This window comes from Arachis stenosperma, chromosome 7 (assembly GCF_014773155.1).
Source record: "Arachis stenosperma cultivar V10309 chromosome 7, arast.V10309.gnm1.PFL2, whole genome shotgun sequence".
Classification (NCBI taxonomy): domain Eukaryota; kingdom Viridiplantae; phylum Streptophyta; class Magnoliopsida; order Fabales; family Fabaceae; genus Arachis; species Arachis stenosperma.
The window spans coordinates 20,250,373-20,263,771 of record NC_080383.1 but is presented as its reverse complement, the minus strand read 5'-3'; the positions used below and the strand labels follow the sequence as shown (position 1 = coordinate 20,263,771).

The window sequence follows — 13,399 nt, the reverse complement described above, 5'->3', positions numbered from 1 at the left end:
GTATAATAAAAAAATTTGTAGAGGACCACATACTTAAAATATTAATTCACTCAACTAGCAAAATATATTCATAGCAAAAAATTATGCTATGTCTAAAATTTTGTTAGCTATGTGCAAATATTTATGTATTATGTACAAAAATTTTTATATTATATCAATAAATTTATGTTATGTGCAAAAATTTTTTTATTATATATAAAAATTTATGTGCAGAAGCAGAAAAAAAAAGGGCATACATGTGCGCATTTTTTAGTATAACATATTAACATGTCGATAAAGTATTCGATGAAACTCTTAAATTATTATCTTATAGATTTATTGTACTTTATGATCTTATATTTACCCATTTTCAACAAAGCCTTTTATATTTTTAAAGAATTTAATTTCGATACATTATCAATATAAAATAATTTTACATGTATATTTAATTACATAATAATATATTAAAAAATATTTTTTATATTAACAATATAAATAATCATTTAACAAAATAGATATCATTAAACGACTGTAATTAAATTCATTTTTAAAATTATCTCACATACTTTAACATAATTAAAAATCAACATTTTAACCCCAAACCTCAAACAACAGACCAAGAATAAGCAGGGAAAATTGTAGTTCCCTATGAATACTTGAATTCAAATTCAAACAGAACAAGTATCTATTATGTTTTTTGTTTCTTTTTTCAATTATATTTTATTCATCAACTCTAAGTTCAATGCAAACCAACAGTATTGTTAAGATTGTTCTTTATACATACATAAGTCGATATATTATTTTGAGTAATTACCCAAATCAATCCTAAGGATTTTAAATTTGGACATTTTAGTCCTTAAGAAAAATTAATACACAGATCAATTCTCAAGATTTTATTTCGACGGACAAATCAGTCTCCAAATCATTTTCTGGCAAAATAATTACCCAGATTAGTCCCCAAGATTTTTAAAAATGGACATTTTAGTCCCAAAAAAAAATTAATGTACAAATCAATCCTCAAAGTTTCTCTCTGTTAGACATAATAGTCCTCTGTTCAAAAATAAGATAAAATAAAATAAAATAATTATTATTATTATTAATTGTATAATTATATTGTACTATAATTTTTTGAACAAAAATAATAATAAATTTACTAGAGATTATTCTACAAAAAATTCAAAGTTAAAACCATTTGATATTTTTGTATTTAATATAATCAAAAGATGTCCTATGTAAAAAAAATTATTTGTATTAAAAAACATGTATTAAAAAACATGTCCTATGGATAATTACTTTGCCAAAAAATGAATTGAAGACTGATTTGTCTGTCGAAGTAAAACCTTGAAAATTGATATGTGTATTAATTTTTTATGGAAATTAAAATGTCCAATTTTAAAATCCTTGGCCTGGGTAATTATTCTATTATTTTTGTGAACATCTTTTTAACAAAAATAAATCATTTGTTGATTTGTAATTTTGTATCATTGGTTTCTTTGATCTTGCATAATACATTAAACTAAATCTATTTGCACTCAATGAATTAAATTAAGTTCTCTTTTAAGTCCGTGCACACACTGGAATAAACAAATGAGCAATGTAAAGTATGGAGTAAGATTTTCCTTTTTCCCCTCAATAAAGAAATATCTCCGTGTGTAAAACTACCTGCTCGAATACCTCCACCATGTTACAAGTGAACCCATGATGAATACGGCTGATAAACAACTGCCAAAACAGTAACTAGTAGAGGAGAGATATCATATAAAGAACTATTTGAGTGATATTACAATAAGAACACAAGTATATCCTTCTCTGCTCTTGCTTCCAATAAATGTTTAGGAAGGGATTGCATTTTGCTCCTTGGATTTGGCCAACTTCGCTTGTATAAGTTTGTCAAGTATGGGAGGCTCTAATGGAATTGGATCAAGACACCGCTCTGCAGTAGCAACAATCACCTGTGTCCCCAGGTACACATTAAACAAATCGAATATGTTGACACAAATATGGAAGGCTAGAAGCTAACGATGAATTGGGGGTGAAAAAAAGAAAAAAAAGAAAAAAAGAAAGAAGAAAAAAGGAGGAAAGTTGTAAATAAGTCCCTGATTTTGACTCATCAAATTTAGATACTGAACATTTAAGTGTTCAATTTACCACCTGGAAATAATCAAATAGAGCAAAAAAGACGGTTTGCGAACTTTTCTTCCAAAATTATCCCTTCACTAACATTTGCTAACTTTTATCCAAAATTATCCTTCTATTAAGAAATTATTTGTAGAACACATTAGTGAAGGGATAATTTTGGAAGAAAAGTTTAAGAAGTCTTTTTTCGGTCACTTCACAACTTCAAGTGTGTCAAACTGCACGTTTTGAAGGTTCAGCGTCTAAATTGCAGTAAGGCAAAGTTCAAGGAGATCATTTGCATATTTCCCAAAAATTGAAAAGAATTATTCAATTTGTATGTAATGTTCGTGAAAATATATTTTATATAAACATGCAACTATTCGTATCAATAAAAACTTCTTTTCAAACCTACTTAAATAGCCATCTAAAAGAAAGAATTTGACTCGATGACAATGTAAAACTTTTTCACACTATTAGAACATCTTGAAATTACCTACATATTCTCATGGGTTTAAAAAGAGGTAATATCAATAGCAAAAGTTTGATACTATCAATGATCAAATTTGAACATTAATCTCAATTATATTCTCATGGGTATGAAAAATAATACCAATATGTAAAAATTAGAATCCAAAAAAAGTCTATATTCCAAACCTCATCAAGCAAGAAGTCAATCGCAGCTTCATCTTCAACAATTTCCCTTAAAGGGATCCTCAGGAATTGAATATCCAATTGAACTTGCTGGAATCCACTCCGGTTAAAGGTCTGGAGCCGGACAAATTCTTGTAGACTTTTAAGGGACAATTTAACTATGGTTGTAACAACAGATTCCTGCAAGTTATATGTTGAAAAAATATATCACGGTTCAACCAACCATTTAAATTTAAATGACAAACATCATAATCCTTCAATACCTGTGTATATTCTACTTTTGTGAAGATTTCAACTTTTTGCTTGAATAGTTTCGCTAGATGTGTTTCTAAAAGCTGGCTCCTTGCTTTTTGAGTGTTTGATCTATTCAATTTCTCCTCTCGTAAGGGGTTACTCCTTGATGAAGCAGTACTTCCATTACTATCGGTCCTTCTGTGCTTACGCTTACCTTGAGGCAAGGTCTGCTTCACTTCAGTACCTATAGTTTCAAGCTGAAACATAAAATAGAGAAATCAAAATGCTGCTCAATCATGCTTTAGTTAATTACCATAAATTTCAATGAATGAGCATATATAAAACTTCCTGCTCACTCATAAAATTCCAATTCTTTAATAACTTTAATCAGATTGGTATCCCATTAGCAATGCAACTTGAACGGAAGAAAGCATATTAATTGATATAAGAAAAAAAAAATACTGATATGCCAACATGCCAACCTCTTGAAGAAATAAATCAACAAACATATGAACTTCCCTTGGCTCCTTATGCTGTGGCAAAGAAAATAACACATCAGAAACAGTCTCTTCAAATGATAAGTTGATAGCCACCATTCCTATTTTTGAAACCAAGCCAGATAACATACTGACCTTGACCCAGTTTGGAGTGGAAAACCTCTTCTTTAGGAGAAATGATATCCTCTGAGTTCTCACATTTACATACTGAAAGTAAGACATCAAATGTAAATCTTGACAATGACCTCTAGATAGTACATTTATAAGGTAAATATAAAGAAAGTAAAAAGGGTCGAACAGGCATAGCTAAAATATCATCCAGATTTGCTCAAGAGCTCATATTTCACACAAACAGACATTGCCAAAGCCTAAATGGTTAATAGTTCATCGTATGAATTGAAGATCTACGGAAAAAAAAGAAATTGTACCAGGTGCAGGAATTTTTCGCCAGCTGACCGAAATTTCCGGCAGATTTCTCCGGGAACAAAGGCAGGTCCATATTCATAGCCTCTAACACTACCACCAGTAAAGGAAGTAGCTATTTCCTAAAAAATTACAATAAAATTTCAAGATATATACCCCGGGCATATGCAAGTAAAATTAGCCACAAATTGATCACTTTCCAGGGAAATCTAAATTTACAATAATGATCCTTGCCTCAGTGATTTTTGGGATGACAGTCTGTTCAATAAAAGCAGACAATTGTGCCAGCACTAGGACAAGACCAGCAAAAGCTTTATCACCTTGAGCTCCCTCAACAAGACCATGATCTTTAAAAGCTGAAGAATTATTTCTTCCTGAAAAGCGAAGGAAGTGATCCTCAAGTTGCCTAAAAAAATCTTGAATTCCTTCTTGAACAAAATCAATGGTTAACTCTCTTAGTCTGACTAGGATCCCAGAGTTGTGATCTAGCAATTTGCGAAATTCCTGAGGAGAGCAGTTAAATGGAAACGAAATAACATAAACAAGATGTAAAGATTCAACAAGGGCACTAGGTGCATACATGGATTGATATAGATTTGTACATATATGGCTATAAGAGAAAACTATGAATACCTGCAAGATATTCATGCCTCCTTGAAGAACAGCTTTTGTACTAGCATCAAGAGCAACCTCCAGAGAGTACTCCCCCATTCCATCCTTTTTCAGGACTTTCAACAATGAATCTACCAAAACAAATCAAAACAGCGCTCAGTTATCAAGATAACTGTGTATTAAAATCTTCAACTGGCTCGAATCGTGTGTATATATTCAGCATCAAGCAATCTTGTCAAGGTGCAAATCATTGACAAGATAATTTATTGCATTGTTTTTTTCTATTACTCTCTAAAACAAGCAGTCACACACTAGATATTTTTTAGCTTCTTGATTCTCAGACAGTGCAGCAAGGTAAATATTTCAAATGTATGCAGAAAACAAAACTTTCGAAACACAAAGGTCCTAGAACTAACCTGAGATATCTTGCAAAAGATGTGAAAATGCACTTTTAATATAAGACATGACCACAGCCTTCGCAGCCTGGAAACATTTAGGATTAGTTTATTAATTTGTAAGAGAGAGAGAGAGAGAGAAACTATAGCTAAGGACACAAAACAAATTTGAGCCAATAAATTGACGGATAACCTCAAGAGAATGGTTAGAGAGAGCCGCTTCTTCTAAGACTTCGTCTAGCAAGAGTACGTCATTCCAAATAACTCCTATAATTATCCAATCAAAGAAACCACAGTCAGGCCACTAAGGTCATAGAGAAGGAAATTTGACTTATCAAAGATTAGAATAATAATATGTTGCCTAAAGATATGTATAATGTCAGCGGAGAAAGCAAAGGCTTGCATCGATAGAGTTGAAAACTATCAGTTATCATATGGATAAATGTGAAAAGAACAACCAATAAAACAAAGTATAGTGCTTCCATTATATTGAACTAGGCTAAACGGTTAATAAACTTTAGCTTTTTGCTTTGGTACAATTTCAGATGAGAAATAGCATGCCTTTGAAAAATTAACATTTTGATCATTGTTGTGTAGAAGTAGCGAACAATTTGAAAATATTTCACAATAAGACATTTATATTTATGATTATATAGTAATTTCAAAGGGTCAAACGACAAAGCAAAAGTTGTTTTAACTTATCTCATATGGCACTACTTCTATAACAAACATATAAACTAAAAAGCTGCAGACAAAAACAAACAAAATGGGTTCACAGTCAAAACTTAAGAGGAGACATTCATGACAAATGCATTCACGTAAAAACACCTTTAATGCACTCATCCATCCCTACAAGAAACAAGTGGATTGCTTGATTATATGTACATACACATATGCTTAAGAAAAATATATAATAACAAAACAACAAAATAATGCAATAAATGTTCATTTTTATATAAAATAATAATAATAATAATAAAATAAAATAAATTAAATAATTATGCTATAGACATGGCAGTGAAGATCATTGGCTCATGTAATCAAAATTTAAATAAGAATGTATCCAGATTGCAGAAATGGTGGAAAACACTACATTTCTAGAATAGTAACATGACTTACGAAGAACACCAAGTAGATCTGCTGCACAAACTCGTGTCTGAACATATTCCTCAGCAATGGCAAAATTCCTAGCAAACATAAAAAAGTTTGCATACCATGAAAGACTTAACAAAGACGCACGATAGATAAAGAAGCTCTTCATAGATACTAACTTGGTAACCAAGTCTTTAGCAAGTGTAACCAACTGCTCTTCTGAATCAGGAAATATTACTCGAAAAGCACGAACTGCTTCCACAAATTCATTAATGCTTGCCTATGTTAAGAAATGATTGCACAAATAGATGCTATTTCATCAGTCTAAAAACCAAGTTACCAAACATGTATATTAGTGAAAGTAATCTAGCTTAAGAAGCAACATATACTGCCCAAAAATGGAATTGAACTGTAACAGTCAACCAACAACAATAAATATTCCATTTATCAACTTCCTTGAGAATGCTGCAGATACTTCAAAAATCTTAGTCATGGATATCAAAGCAACCATCATGCTAATAATCACTCTCTTTTTAACCTTTTTAGCCAAGTCATTGCTATAATTTCCCTTGACATGAATCACAGAGATTTGAATTCATATATACATCCATCTTGAAAAATAGTAATATATATTCTATATATTCCACAAGATGTGCCACCTACTATAGCTATCTCACACTTTCCTCAAAAGTATTCCACTTTTTTTTACTTAAAGATCTATATCTTGCTTGAAATAGTCATATGCACAGATAACACTAATATTGGTAACTTGGTTGCCAACATCTTCTTAAGTAACCAATAAGGATAGTCATACCATTAAGGGAATGAGGAAGAGGGTTGGGTGGGGGGAGACAACTAACAGTTAGAAACCAGTCACCACTACTAACCTCATGAGCAGAATCAGAAGGAGTAAGGTCTACTGCTACATCTTTTATTTCTTCAGGCTTTAGTTGAATGCCTTTTAGAGATTGATCTAACTTCTCAAGTAACTTGGCCTTCAAATTGTCCACCTGCCAATAGATAGAAAACCTACCATTACGTGAGCTTAGATAACAACACAATATAATGCTTAAAAATAAGATGAGGACTCTAGTTAGGGATAGAAAAAGTTTATTCTTCTTTTATTTGATAGAAAAAAAAAAAAAAACTTATTAGAAGAGAAGAAAAGAGAACCAAAAAAAGAAAAAGAAAAAGCAATGGACGAATGGTATCCTTGCAAAGAAACAAAAAATTAACAACTAGATCATAGATGGATAAACCATACAATAAAGCATGTCAATTTATTTTTATGTTGGATAAAAGATATACCATTTAACACACCAAGAGCAGAGCACTAAACCAATTCTTAGAGATAATATATGTCAAACAAAATCCAGGGTATCAAAGAAATTAATTAAAAGTTCTAGAATTCCTTTCTATTCAGATACATCCAAACAAAATAAACTGAGGACATCCACAAGGCTACGTTTATTTACAGGCACGGGACACTGAGACAGAGACACAAAATCATGTTTGGCAGATGAGGCATGGACAGAGACATTATGTCCAGAGATACTGAATTAATGTATTCTGTATACAGAGATAATAACAAGATATACAACTTATTTTTCATTTTTTCTTTCATTATTCTTGTAAATTTTTCATAATTATATTTTTTATTATTATATTTTTCTTCCCAACTTTTTTGAATGAAAAAAAATGAAGAACATAATTTATTCTAGTTTATCACCAAACAAAATACAAGAACACTAATTTTTGTGTCTTGTTCTCAGTGTCTTGTCTTGTCCTATTCTCAGAATCAAATGCAGCCCAAGATCTTTGTTTCTTTACCAGAGCCAAAAGAACTAAACCAGGCTAGCAAAAACGGATACTAATCCATAGGGAGTACCCCAAAGAGACCCGAGCACAAGGCAATGCAGAAGCACCCAAAGATTGAAACACATAAGCAATTTGTTACGTACAAAGCCAATTAGAAATTAGAGATCTAACTCTACTTGAGTGAACTATGGGCTATGGTGGGTTATGTAACTAACTTGCCAAGCTGGGAAACGAGTAAGAGAGTGAGCATTGTATTATGAGAAAGAGGTACGAACTATAAAGGGCTGCTGGGCCCTGGGGAAGTAGTGAGAGGACAATCAGAAATATGAGATCCGACTAGGCCTCTAGGACAGAATCAGGTCTCTCGAATACCTGATATCTTGTTACACTTTCCTTTCAATAAATAATAATATAATTGCAGATTGGGAAATTTGGTGATATCCCTGGTATCACTCCAATCTCCCTTGCCCTTCTATTACTATCTCAATCTCTAGATAGCAGGTTCGTACACAATTCATCTGAAAATTGGGGTCAAATGGGATTCTCTAATGAGGTGAGGTTTGGTTTTTCTTCTTAGAAATGGGTTTCCGTGCCACTTCAATGGTGGCTTGCCTACCACATAGAAAACATATATCTTTGTCTCAATGATTAGGGTTTGGAGCTCTTAGTCTCTTTCAAAGATTGTAATAACATGAGACTTTACAAGGTAAATCACGATATTGACAAACCTGTTAGCAATGGAAAAATATTTCTAGAAAAAGGAATATGGCTGAGCTAATTCAGTCTTCAGATAAATTCTGCAACGCTCAATGGTTTACAGTCTTTCGATATTTGTGCTTCCAAAAGTCAGTGTTTTGAGTTGTACTTGTCACCCTACATCCAAATGTGAAAAATTGCTCCCCTCATTTCATGTCTTCACCTCATAATTACAAAAGTATTCATACTTGGGGGGAAAGAAAACTCTTTAACGAGTTCAAACAACTAACTAGGGTATAGCTTGATAAATTTACAGTGCAAACAACCACCTAGGGCATGGTTAGATAAATTTACTCAAATCTAAGATGAAACATCAATATTTTCCAAGGCACACAGATCATATTTTGTTTATGAAGTGAACTTCTCAGAGTTAGGGTTGTTGATAGCATAAGTAAATGACATGTTACTTACGTGAGAAGATGTTAATCAAGGCCTCATGAAGAAAAAGTTTTGTACCAAAACTCAGGATTCTGAGAGGTGCCATAGGAAAAGATTTATCCAAGAACAGAAATGACAAAATGGGATTCACGTCTACACCGCCGCAGTGGATGGAAGATCAGTTATTGATAGAAAATTAATTCTGGTTATTGTACTTATTATGTTTGAGATAACCTTGTTAGTTAGAGAAATAAAAAATTTATAGTGGAAAATAGCACAAGGGAAGAATGGCAAGTGATTGCAAATGGAATTCATGAAGTGCTAACTCCAACGAAGTATGGAAGAAAAAGAATAGACTTCTCAAGAAACCATGTAGCTATATTGTTATTAGAATTGAGTGGGCCTAACTCACTCCAAAAGTTAGCTCTTGTAAGTGATGCCTCACACTTATAAACTCTCTGGAGACTATACCTGGGAATGAACATCTGGAGTGTGAAGTTTGATTGCAGAAATGAAAAACTGTGGATGACCCAACTAGATTATATCGGTTAGACTTGGAGACTATATTGAAACAATGATTATGTGAATGCTTGAGGAAAAACCTCCTCAACTTGTTGTGGTTTATGTATACACAGAACACATACTCTACATAATTACCATCTCTAATAAAAGGGAAACAATCTGTCCTAATTGATATATACATATTATAATTAATATATGAGAGAATATTATCAAATCCTACTATAATCTCAACAACCATAATAATAAAAGTTACAAAGCAATGCTTATAATCTAGTGTCACATGACTGGACTAAACAATGAGAAAATATGACAAGATATTTCATCATAGAGATGCTAGAAGGATGTGTGCATGACTTTTGATCATAAGCTAAATAACATCCAACATTCAGCTAAAGGAGTCACGTGAACATTTGATAGGCAAGTTGGGACTGATTAAATTTATTTAGTATTTTAGTCAGCACTAGTATTTTGGTATTTATTTAGTATTTTGCCTCTATAGTTTTGTAATCTACAATCTGCTGAAATGAGAAGAGAAATGCTAGTCTTATAGGATTTTTTTTCTGAAAAAAAAAAGTTAAATTTCATATTTACACTTGTATGTATTTTTCAAAAATGTAAATAATTTGAAAATTACATATAAGTGTAAATATGGAATTTAATTAATTTATTTTTTAAAAAATGCTAGTCTTCTTCCTACTTTCAATAGATATAATGTTAAACAAAGACAATTCTTAATAGTAAATATTGAAAAAAAAATATTCTTAATATAAAGAAAATCAAAACAAACCGGATATTCCAACTGCTTAAGGAGCACTGCAGCTTCAGCTCTCTTTTGTATTGATTCAGAATCTGAAAATAGCTTCCCCTGGTTAGAGGGGGGAAAAGTCAAATTGTAGCATCAGTTATCCTTTCCAGTAAAATAGTAGAGATTTTAAGTTAACTGTAATCTATATACTTTTAAGTCTTAGCCATGTTTGGAAGGATAGCTAATGTCAGCTAATTCTATTGAATATTATTGGTCAGTAAAATAGTAGTTGGTCACTAAATAAGACAGCATACAGCAATTCAACAAGGGCATTATATATGCCAATGTATAAGCTGATAAGGGATGCAGAGAAACACAAATTAACACTTAAATAAAGCAAATTATAGAGGTATAGAAGATCAAACTAAGTCACAAGAGTAACAAAATAGATAAATGCATCTAAGATGGCCCCAGGCTTGTTTTGCTTGATTGGCCCAAGTCCAAAGGCTTGGCAAAGGTGAAGGAACAAAACCTGCAAGTTTTTTACTATTGTAGCCATTGCTTCCTCAGAGGCTAGCTTGCAATCCCGGAAAGATGAATCTCCATATGCCTAAGACAGAGAAGAACAAACTAAGATATTTCATCTATGACTTTGATTTATATGTTTGCGAAAGTAATCAAGGAATGGAATTACAAGCTATATCATCCAAACTAACCATTAAAATTGGCATTGCTCCGGTGTAAAACCTAACTGCATCTGCATAAGCTTCCGATTTGATGCACTTGTTAAGTCTATCAGGCAGATCATATATGAACTATTCTTCAACAACGATGAAAAATATGTGAGCCATATTTCTAGAACATATAATCATGCAACATTAGAAGTACAAAAAGTTATATCACCAAGCTAAAATACATGGAAACATAAGTATTGCAGTGAAGAACCACGTGAAACCAGAAAAGGACACATCTAATAGCTCTAATACCTGAACTTTACGGAGAAGATTGCAAGTACGATGCAGCTTCTCTATGTGCTCCCTTTTGTCAAAAAGAGACGTGTTAACGCTGTCACTCCTTGACTGCACAGACATTATCTGCAACAACCAGGGAAAACACACATTCCTATCAAACTCAATTCGAATCGGATTGAATAAACTATAGCTACAACTACCTTCTCAAGAAGCTGCTCCATGTTTGTCTCCATCCCGGAAATGTTACTTTTCATCCTGCGCGACGAGAAACGTCATCAACTCCTACCTAAAGAGCCACACATATGTTTTCAGTTTTCACACTAAAACTAAGTACCTCTTTATAGTATCAGTAGCACTGATGAACTTGTTATAGTTCTCGTAAACCAGCATTTGCAAGTCAGTGTCAAGATTCTTGATTTCAGCAGCCATCTCGACGTGGCGCTGAAGCAGCCCTTCCAAATTGGACTTGTGAACCTTCACGAAATTCCCCAATTTAACGATTCCAAATCAGAACCGAACAAACAGAAAACAATCACAACGAAATGCGAAGAGACTTGGAGGGAGGTTACCATGAGGTTCATGTAGTGATCGGGATCGAAGGAGTTGGAGTTGATATCGTCGGGTGAGGCGTGCTTGGCGGAGTCGATGCCGGTGGACATGGCAGACTCTGGAGAGTAGAAACTCGATAGCAGATCTCTCATCCGCTTTGCTTTGTCGTCCAGTGGCACTTCATCTGCAACCATCATTTTGGTTTCTTCTGTGTTTCTCTGCTTTCAGTTCCTCCTCCGATCTGCTGAACCGGGACTGGCAAACTTGACCAGAGCAAACAATTAAATCAAGGTCGTCAACTACGTCGTTAAAATATGATTCTTTTAAAAAGAAATAAAAAATAGTTCATACGTCATAGGATACTAAAAATTTTAGTGGAAAAAATTAGAGAAATTGATGAGTGGCAACTCAAATTAATATAAATATAAGGAAAAACAAAAGTTAATTACCTAATTTTTTTTAAATATTGTGAAAAAAATATAAGATTATAAACTTTCTCTTTAAATATTGTAAAAATTTTAAGGGTAAAAAATATAAGAAAAAATGATAAATAAATCTCTAAACTTTTAATTCGTAGATAAATTTGTTTATCGGGATTAAAAAATACAAAATTGCCTCTGACCATTCAAAACGCATGATAGATGGATTCTACCGTGCAAGTGCTCTCTCAAACGTAATAGAGATAGCTTATGTGCCACTTATGTGGCGTTGACGGTGGAACTTCACCATTACGGTGTATACAACGAATAAGTTTCTGGACGAAAATATGATGTCGTTTTGCTTATGTGCCCTAATTTTTCAAATTGAACGCAATCACCATTGTAGTGTCATTGTTGTAGTTTCTGTGAGAGTTTGAGAGTAGTATTGTGCACTATGCAATGTTTCATGGCTAGTAAAGGAGTTTCATCAAACACACGACGAGTTCCACTGCCGTCCACCATTAAATGCGTAGAAGGTAGAGAGGAGAAAAACGACATTGCTCCAACGTGTAAATGTGGAGTGTATGCTATACTGTATAAATCGAGGACGGCAATGACTCAACAGATTGTTTCTTGGCTGTCCATTCTTTAAGATAAGTTTGTGATATTATTTTATTGATTTTGATTATATGGATTTTCTTCATAAGATTTTGGTTCTGATAATGAACATGCAGTTGAAAAATCTCAATCATTGCAAGTTCTTTGTATGGCTAGATGACCACCCTGCAACAATAGAAGGCAAAGACAAGTTAATGTTTGAGAATGAAGTTGATGATCTAAAAATGTACTTTAGGAAGAAAGAAGTGGAACAGAGACTAACTGATTTGGAGAAGAAGTTGTTGCAGTTAAAGAGCAGAAAAAATATTAATGTGTATTGGATTGTTGTTGTAGTATTTAGTGTAATTTTTACATCTATTATTGTCAAAAATGGTTGAAAAGTTGAATAGTAGATTAAGAAAAATGTTGTAATGAAGTCTGGGATTAGTTACTATGATTTGTATTTTTTTTTTCAAACAAAAGTAATGTATTAAACGATGTCATATCCAGTAAAGTGATGGAAAATGTGTATGAAGCTATGGAACTAAATAAGATAATGACATATTCTTTACACATATGATTAGATAAGTCCAAGCATATATTAATCTCATGAAAGAGATGTCAATATCATAAAAGAAGTGTA

At 32.6% G+C, this 13,399-nt stretch overlaps 1 protein-coding gene across 1 annotated transcript; it reads right to left on the bottom strand.

The window, feature by feature from the left end:
• Positions 1-1,569: 1,569 nt before the first annotated feature.
• On the bottom strand, positions 1,570-12,038 carry LOC130941013 (vacuolar protein sorting-associated protein 51 homolog). The gene is made up of 20 exons (XM_057869355.1): positions 11,761-12,038; positions 11,526-11,665; positions 11,392-11,446; positions 11,207-11,314; positions 10,937-11,035; positions 10,753-10,830; positions 10,263-10,340; positions 6,889-7,011; positions 6,181-6,281; positions 6,029-6,096; positions 5,103-5,176; positions 4,931-4,997; positions 4,536-4,645; positions 4,137-4,406; positions 3,908-4,024; positions 3,615-3,686; positions 3,465-3,515; positions 3,012-3,239; positions 2,752-2,928; positions 1,570-1,931 (listed from the first exon to the last, which is right to left on the bottom strand). Exons 1-20 carry the CDS (start codon positions 11,935-11,937, stop codon positions 1,812-1,814), a joined length of 2,313 nt encoding a protein of 770 aa, XP_057725338.1. The 5' UTR covers positions 11,938-12,038; the 3' UTR covers positions 1,570-1,811.
• Positions 12,039-13,399: the final 1,361 nt, after the last annotated feature.

What these genes read in the sequence shown, in the direction of transcription:
- LOC130941013 (XM_057869355.1), bottom strand. Translation starts at nt 11,937, where the DNA reads ATGATGGTTGCAGATGAAGTGCCACTGGACGACAAAGCAAAGCGGATG. An exon ending in TCTCTAACCATTCTCTTGAG is followed by an intron (nt 4,998 to 5,102) that starts GTTATCCGTCAA and finishes AAATGTTTCCAG; the next exon opens with GCTGCGAAGGCTGTGGTCAT. An exon ending in CAAAAGTAGAATATACACAG is followed by an intron (nt 2,929 to 3,011) that starts GTATTGAAGGAT and finishes TATAACTTGCAG; the next exon opens with GAATCTGTTGTTACAACCAT.